This window comes from Pimephales promelas, chromosome 22, assembly GCF_988280905.1.
Source record: "Pimephales promelas chromosome 22, fPimPro1.hap1.1, whole genome shotgun sequence".
Lineage (NCBI taxonomy): Eukaryota > Metazoa > Chordata > Actinopteri > Cypriniformes > Leuciscidae > Pimephales > Pimephales promelas.
In genome coordinates this window covers 23394049-23402908 of record NC_142790.1, presented here as the reverse complement: position 1 = coordinate 23402908, position 8860 = coordinate 23394049, and the positions used below count along the sequence as shown (strand labels likewise).

Genomic DNA, 8860 nt, shown 5'->3' with positions numbered 1-8860 from the left:
ATGAGCAGGACAATATTTTTTGAGGTAAGGCATCAAAGTTCATTTACAAGATGACATGCTGCTTTTTATACAAACTTTAATCTATGGGTTTCGAGGGCCTTTCATTTCTGTTTCTAAAGAGTATAAAGCCTCGTATACCCACAGAAACAACACAAAGAAAAGGAGATCCTTCACTGTGTGTGGGTTAACCAGAAAATATATGTATTTGGGTTTGTTCATTCAATGAATTTGAACAAATCCATGATCTAATCATAAATATGAGTGACAGTAAAAGTGATTAAATGTTAGGCTAATTAAAAACAATCACAGCATTTTTTAAGCTGAAAATGTGTAGTTCCTCCAATCGGGTGTCATACTGTAAGAGCAAATTTGCTGTGTGCTGGTTTGCTTTAATTTTACGCTTGCTGAACATAAACAAGTAAATATAATTTAGCACATAACTGACCGGCCTGTCATCTGAGGAGGATTAATGACCCTCTCATGCGTTGCCACTGCCTATGTAAAACACCACCAGAGACTGCTGTGCTATTGATTAACACACACTCTATATAAACATCTTTAAAATCAAATGTAGCCTACAGAAATCAAACATTTTAATGTAATGTACAGAACTGTTTTCTGTCAGCAAGAGAGAACGACAAAATCGAGGTTCCCCAGTTGATACAGAATTATGTCATGTTTCAGTCTACATTCCTCAACATTACAGCTGTATTTACAGTACTGGGGGATGGGTATAACAGAAGCAGGACGTCCTGTCAATAGCACTCAGAAATCCACAGAGTGGTTTTATTGATTACTCTGCCTGATTGAAAACAGGACAATTTTACTGCTTGGTCTTTATACATGAGTATTACGGTGAGTGAGTCATTAATTTACTAAAACTAAAGGCAGAGTGAAAATACTGTCCAGACAATTCATATGAAAAAAAAGTTTCAGAATGAGATAATCAATTTTTTATCAGATTTCAAACCACATTAGAATGCGCTATGAATCCTATATAGGGCTGTCAAACGATTAATCGCGATTAATCGCATGCAAAATAAAAGTTTGTGTTTACATAATATATGTGGGTGCACTGTGTATACACACACATGCCTGAATATATTTAAGAAATATTTTCATGTATACACTGTAGATTTATACATAATTTATATGATAAGTAAATGTAAATATTTTATATATCAATAATATTTTTTTTTCTTAAATATACATGCATGTGTGTGTATTTATAAATATATACAAAATAATTATACACAGTGCACCCACATATATTATGTAAACAACACAAACTTTTATTTTGGATGCGTTTTAATCACGATTAATCGTTTGACAGCCCTAATCCTGTAATATAATTATGTCATATAATGTATGCGATAGTCTGAGCGACAATAGAATGTTTGCTCTATTAAATATATTGAATTTATTTTACTCACAAGGGCACACAGCTAAAAAAATTTGAATGATAAATATGTTTTCACTAGAAATACTCTGCATTTTCATCAAATATCTGCCATACAAAAGTGTAAGAGTTTAGAAAACTAGCTGTTGAATTTAGAATAACTTCAACCACTCCATTGGGACTCTTACTTTAAGTTGAGCATTAGCCTAATCCTGTGTGTCCATTAGAAGATTATTACACTAGCCAGTAGTTTCAGGGTGACAGCACTGCTGAGCTCCACAATATGTAGTGCTTTCAAGGCAAATTGCAGCAGACTCAACTCACAGTCCTCTGTAGATCAACGCTGACACCATTTAATTGAGATTAAAAAGATCCCCGTTCTGCAAAAAGATGCATCCCCGGAATTTAGAGCTCAGGTCGGATACAGACAATGGAAGAGATTGTTGTTTGGGGGTGATGAAGTGAATACAATGAGCTAAAAAGGGTCAGATCTGTCAAAACAGAAGCTCTGATCAATACAGCGTCTGGACTGCGCCGCCCTCATTAGGTGCTCAACGGCTTCTGCGATAGCCTACACAAAAGCTGTGTCAGAATGAATTTGTATATCATTCACAGCACGTCTTTTGCGATCACTCAAGGGGAGACGTGTTGCAAATTATTTCTTAAACTCCTTATTTTCTATTAATATGAAACTATGTAAACAGCTAGAGATTTGATTGCTTTTCTCAGTTGTCAGTTGTATCTTTGAAGCATTAAATTCTGGGAGAAGTGATGGGCAGCTTCACCCTGAGGCCAAACCTTCACAAAATTAACTTGATTTATGTTGATTCATGAAAAAAAATTTAAAATTAAGTATGCTTCACACAGTGTCTGTGCCATGCAGCTATAGACCTTATTCAGAGAAGCACCATGACTGAAAGTGAGGCTGTGAGGGATAGACTTGCTGTTTTCAATTGCATCTGCTGGAAATAAAACTTGTATCACTTCTAATTTTCCACAGCTCATGTTGTCAGGTATTTTATATATACTGAAATATCTTGGAAAGGATTTTGCAGTGTTTCGTCAGCAGAACAATCCAACAACACATTACATAAGAACCCACTGAAGAGATCCGTGTCTATCTATCCCTCGCAGCCTCGCTTTCATTCCGGTTAAAAAAATCAAAGATGGCGCTGCTGGGAATAAGGTCTATTAAAGGGATAGTTATAACTAACTAATGTAACTCCGATTGTAATTGGATTCATCTGAAAGAAGATGTCATATACACCTAAGATGACTTGAGGGTGAGTCTATCCCTTTAACCCAGCTGATATGGCTTTAATCTTTCAGGTCGAAATTCTAGATTCAAACACCAAAGAACAGCTCTGTTTTCTTGACAAGGTAAGCAGATTTTACAACTAACAATCAATGATAGTGATTGCTGCACTCAGCTAAAAGAAAATTACGAGGAAATTATTTTATTTTGTTTTTTAATGCAGGTTGATCCCCATTCAAGCATAGGTGACATTAAGATTTTGTTTCACAAGTCATGTAAGTTATTTATTTATTTATTTATTTTCACCCCACAGTGGTATTGTATTATTGCAATTTTGCCTGGCCATTTATGATAAGTCACATTTTTCCTTTGCTCTGCCTTGGGTCCTCATTACCCTGTCAAGGTTTATTTAATATAGAATTTATGGTGGGCATTTCAATTATTAGAAACAGAATGCACTCCTGAGGTGGTGCGGTTCAGTTGGTGTTACTCACCCTGTTGTTTCAAATGCCATTTCAAAGATTTTTCCGTATGCCATTCTTATTTTACTTCAAATATTAGACATGTGTTGCATGGGATCATTCTGTAAGATAATTATGCATCTTAAAAAAAAAAAAAGTTAGAGTAGTAGTTCACTTTTCAAAAAAACATTTGCTGATAATTTACTCACCCCCATGTCATCCAAGATGTCCATGTCTTTCTTTCTTCAGTCAAAAAGAAATTGAGGTTTTTGATGAAAACATTCCAGGATTTTTCGCCATATAATGGACTTTACTGGTAACCAAACGGTTCAAGGTCCAAAAGACAGTTTTAGTGCAAACTGCAAACAATGAATAAGGGTCTTATCAAGCTAAACAATCAGTCATTAAAAAAAAAAAAAAAAAAAACAAAGTTTAAGTTTTAGAAGCTCAAATGCTCGCCTTGCTCTGTTCTGTGCGACTTTCCTGTTCGAACTCAATCATCAAAATGAACAAATCTTTTTCTGGATATTCCCAGTCCTTCAGTTTCTGATCGGATTAGTCAGGGTAAATGGAGTAAAAAAATAGGCAGAGTAAAACTAATTTTTTAATATAGGCCTAATTATAGTAGGCCTATATTATTATTATTGCATACATTTTTTTATTTTATTATTTGTTTACATTTTATTTATTTAATATATAATTAATACATTTTATTTGTACAGAACTATTTTCATAGGCCAAAACAAAAATATTATTTTAATGCGTGTAAATTGTGTAATATGTGTGTATAAAAGTAAGAATGGAAAATAATAGACCAGAAATATAATGACAAAAATGTTTAAATATAGCCTATATATAAATTGATGTATATGTGACACAAAAAGGCTGTTTATTATTTTGGCCGGTAAAAAAATATGCTTGGCTGGTGGATTTTTTCATCTAGGCTACCAGTCCCCTTGGCAGGTGAGCCAAAAAGTTTATTTCGGACCCTCACAGCACACAGGAGCATGGCACAGCAGCCAAAAACACACGCACACGGGCATGGCACAGCGGCCAAAAACACACACACACGACGAGCATGGCACAGCGGCCAAAAACACGCGCACACGGGCATGGCACAGCGGCCAAAAACACGCGCACACGGGCATGGCACAGCGGCCAAAAACACACGCACATAAGAGCATGGCACAGCGGCCAAAAACACGCGCACACAATATGGCACAGCGGCCAAAAACACACGCACACGGGCATGGCACAGCGGCCCGACGACCTGACTGCAGTATCTTATGCGCACGCACCTTCAACGAATAACCTATTTTAGAACATTTTTCGCCTTATAGTGCGGAAAATACGGGTATGATAAAAAGAAGCATGGCCTACCTTGTTGCATCAGCGCGCTCTTCTCCGCTACCCTTTCGATGATGCTATTCCGTGTCCAAAGAAGCCAGTCTCTTTTTCGATTGCCATCAACATAAAGGCTTCAAGATCTCCTGTGAAGCGGTGCTCCTTAATCGATTCTTAATGAATTTTAACGTGGAAAAGCTTCGCTCACATGCAACTTGTGTCACAGACAGAGTTAACAGAAACTTGTATCCAAGTCCGATTAGATGGTAGGAGTAAGTGAGCAGGTTAACTTATACCTTTGTAGGACATATTAACAACAGATGGGACATTTTCTGCAAGATTGGCAGGTTTTGTTCACAACATCCGATTCTTCATCTGGATTCTGCTCATCATCTCCATCCTCAATTCTCATCTTGGTCAGATACTCTTTGCGCACAGACACCTTCAGCTTGTCCCAGTGTGTAGCCAGGCTAAGTAGTTCACCCTGTAAGGCCTCAGGAGTTGCTCTGCTATCGTGTCTGATGAGTTTGCGCTCAGGGCATTGAGTACATTTCAAGTCATTGAAATTCTGAGGATCAAGCATGGCGAAATCTGTGTATAGTTCTCTGTTTTTAGCAAAACGTCGGGAAATACTTTCAATGATGGTACCCAGAATGACATTGTGCACTTGTACCTCATACTTGCTGTCAGCATCTGATATGGTTGTGTCATCAGATAACTCGCCTGGCATCTTTTTTGTCTTCTTTGGTCTCCGGTTTGGCAGCGCATGTTCCACCTCTGCGTCTGTCTCACATTGGCCCATTGCACAAATGCGTCTGTTGCTGTCTTTACCCCCCTTAAAATCCCTTGCATATTTCTTCAGATTGTCTTGTGTGCTTGTGGCAAAGCGATGGGCCGTGAACAAAACCATTCAACTAGTTTGCAAATACTTGGAAAGTGGAGTGGTTTGTTGGAATATGCGTAAAAACGTCTGGGCAGTGAGGGTTTGGTATTTCAGCAGAGCCTCTGCATAGCCGTCGGCCTTCGCACGCACAGTCGGCTTCATGTTGTCTTTCTCGCTCAGGGCCTTGAGTGTAACAACAAGATCAATGTAAAGATGTCCTTCTGGACCCCCAAACTTCCCAAACACTTTTGTAAGCGCAGCGTCTTTGGCCCACCATCGGGTTTCAACCCTGATTAGGCGGAGCACTCCACCTGGTGAAACACTAGAAGCTTCGTTTAGCTGTAGTCACGTGACGTAGGTGTTTTGAATCAGGCTTCGGATCAGTGTTTCGAATCATCTGCGCTTCGGGATCTCGCAAAGCTTCTAAACCTGGAATGTTTTCATCAAAAACCTTCATTTCTTTTCGACTGAAGAAAGAATGACATGTCTTGGATGACACGGGGGTGAGTAAATTATCAGCAAAAGTGAATTACTCCTTTAAGCTTGATACTCTGGAAAAATATATCCGCTGAATGCCTCGTTTGACCAATCAGAATCAATTATTGCAGAGCGCGTGATGAACACTAAATGTATTTGCTGGACAGGTATTAATAATGTAATGTCTAATATGTTTAAAACAGAAATGTTATTTAATAAATATAATATTTACATACCAATTATTGAATTATTTAGGATCCTTAGCTCTTATTATGACAGCATTGTGCTGTAGATTTTAATAGATATACAATAAGTCTATGTAATATGCTTTTTCTGTATTACCATCAGATCCCAAATTGTATCCAGCTAGACAAGCCCTAAGGCTGGACCCCAGTGAGTATGAAGACCTCATAATACATAATTTATATATGTATACAAAAACAAAAACATCCAGATGATATCCTTACAAGGGGTTTATGTTTATACTATAGTATGGCTGTGGAATTCTGTATTGCATCCATAATAAACACATTCATATTATGTCCTTTTGCTTTTCTCAGCTCTGTTTCTAAACCGAGAGAATTTTTCAGGACTGGCTTATTCTAGGGTAGAAATGGAATCATACAAATTCTTTCATCTGCATCTGCATTTTTCTCCAACTCTACCAATTGCTAAAGCCACACATTGAATTGATTGATCTTATTAATCTATGTTGCTTTTAAAAAAAACTGATCAGATGAAGGCAGACATTGAACTCGGATGTCCCTTGATCTCTTGCTACCTAAGTGTAGTGCTTTTGAAGGCAGCATATTCAGGTTTCAGATGGGTTGAGAGCTATTTTGATGAAGCAAGACCAAAATCTATACTTACCCAAAACTTTAACACTAGCTGTAGCAAATCTACTTCTGCATTTGTGGTTTTTAGAAGGAAAAGCACTGAGAGATGATGACGTACTGCAGAATCTTCCTGTTGGGACCTCGACGACCATGTATTTTAGAGACCTTGGCCCACAATTGGGATGGACGTTGGTAAGAGTGCTGTAGATTTGCAAAATGTAATTCCGACAGTATCAAACATATGATCCTTAAATACATAAATCCTCTGCAGGTATTTTTGGCGGAGTACATTGGTCCCCTACTGATATATCTCCTCTTCTATGTCCGTGTCCCGTACATCTATAGCCACAATTACGCCTTCACCTCCAGCTCTCATACTGTGGTCAGGTACATCCTTTTGTGCTCCATTGATGAAATAAAGTCATATGGATTTTGAAAGATATGAATAAATAACAACATTTTTAATTTTCTCTTTAGTTTGGCTTGTGCTTGTCACTCCTTTCACTATATCAAGAGACTAATTGAAATAATATTTGTGCATCGGTTTTCTCAAGGCACGATGCCTCTTAGAGCCATTGTAAGGGTGAGTGTTCAGTTACACTGGCCTGTTTTGCTTCTGTAACAAATAAAAACTAGTCTGAGAAGTATTTTGTCACCCTTGTTTACTTCAGACACGGTAAATGATCATTGAATACAGAGAGACAAATTAAACAATACAATTATGATTATGTCGAATCCTCAGTTGATTGGCGATTCTCTGAATTCACAGAATTGTGCGTATTACTGGGGTTTTGCAGCATGGTTAGCTTACTACATCAATCATCCTCTCTACACACCACCATGTGAGTACCAGAAGAGATAAAAGGTATTTAATAGTCACTTCAATTTGATACATTAAACGTACTTTTATGTTTTACAGCATACGGAGAGACACAGGTCAACTATGCACTAATTATCTTTGTGGTACGTGATGTTTCTGGTTTAATAAACACCACATAGGTTACAGTGTGATCCAAAAAATCTTATCCCATTTTATATTAAGGATCAATGTACAAACATGATGTATATTGTTTGTGTTTCAGTTATGTGAGGCAGGTAATTTCTCCATCCACTGGTCATTAAACAGTTTAAAATGTGAAGGTGAGTGCACTGCATATGTCATATGTTCGACTACTTTACAGCTTATGGCCCCATGTATGATCCTATTTTTTGTTTAAAAGGTACAAAATGTCGGAGGTTCCCACATCCATCCAAAAACCCTTTTACATGGCTCTTTTTCTTTGTATCATGCCCCAACTACACATATGAGGTAACAGCAACACATTTATATCTTTGTTTATAACGTAATTTCTTCTACCTTTGCCTAACCCATCACATTTTTGGTAAAAATTTCCATCAGGTAGGTGTTTGGCTGGGCCTGTCCATCATGACCCAGTGCGTTCCAGGTGAGTAACTGCAATCAAAGCTGTCAGCTCTGTCATACTGATATATCTGATATAAACTGAGCTACATTTTTTTTTCTTTTTTTTCTCAGTGGCTCTCTTCACACTTGTAGGGTTCATTCAAATGACCATCTGGGCCAAAGGAAAACACAAAATTTACACCCAAGAGTTTAAGGACTACCCAACCCTCCGCATGCCAATCCTCCCCTTCATCCTCTGACATTCACATATACCAACTTAAGGTCAAAATGCAGAGACATTATGATTTTGGCTGAGAGAACTATGACATCTGAACAGCTGCATGTAAATGAAGCTAATTTATGACACCCTCAGGGCAGGAATGTGAAAGTTAGATCCTCTTTTCAAAAATATCTCCCAGTTATCATGCAAGATGAAGTCACACATTGTTGCACTTACAATGGTATGTCACTTGGGATTTGAAATTAGCAGATTTGTGGCAATGTTTGTAGGTTAAATCATTACACCAACCATCCATGTGCAATATACAGAACTCTACCTCTACTTCAGCATGAAAGAAAACTGTTTTTCCTAAACACAGGGAGACACTGAGCTATAGAAGCGAATTCAAAACTATATTTATGTGTAAGCAATAAGGTACTTGGTAAAAGTGTTGGCAAAAGGGCGTTGTTAGGCACGACGCGAAGTGGAGTAATCCCTTCACGATACAGCACTTGCCTCGAGTACCTTATTGCTTTTATAAAACAGTACCACACAATACAAATATTAAATAAAAAAAAATATA

At 37.6% G+C, this 8860-nt stretch overlaps 1 protein-coding gene across 1 annotated transcript; it reads left to right on the top strand.

Moving 5' to 3' along the window:
• On the top strand, nucleotides 1–8676 carry tecrl2a (trans-2,3-enoyl-CoA reductase-like 2a). The gene is made up of 13 exons (XM_039684587.2): nucleotides 1–24; nucleotides 2729–2779; nucleotides 2878–2929; nucleotides 6168–6212; nucleotides 6744–6847; nucleotides 6927–7042; nucleotides 7133–7238; nucleotides 7425–7497; nucleotides 7575–7618; nucleotides 7738–7795; nucleotides 7876–7964; nucleotides 8055–8100; nucleotides 8190–8676. Exons 1-13 carry the CDS (start codon nucleotides 1–3, stop codon nucleotides 8315–8317), a joined length of 936 nt encoding a protein of 311 aa, XP_039540521.1. The 3' UTR covers nucleotides 8318–8676.
• The last annotated feature ends 184 nt before the right edge of the window (nucleotides 8677–8860 follow it).

What these genes read in the sequence shown, in the direction of transcription:
- tecrl2a (XM_039684587.2), top strand. Translation starts at nt 1, where the DNA reads ATGAGCAGGACAATATTTTTTGAG. An exon ending in CTCTTAGAGCCATTGTAAGG is followed by an intron (nt 7,239 to 7,424) that starts GTGAGTGTTCAG and finishes CTGAATTCACAG; the next exon opens with AATTGTGCGTATTACTGGGG. An exon ending in AAACAGTTTAAAATGTGAAG is followed by an intron (nt 7,796 to 7,875) that starts GTGAGTGCACTG and finishes TTTGTTTAAAAG; the next exon opens with GTACAAAATGTCGGAGGTTC.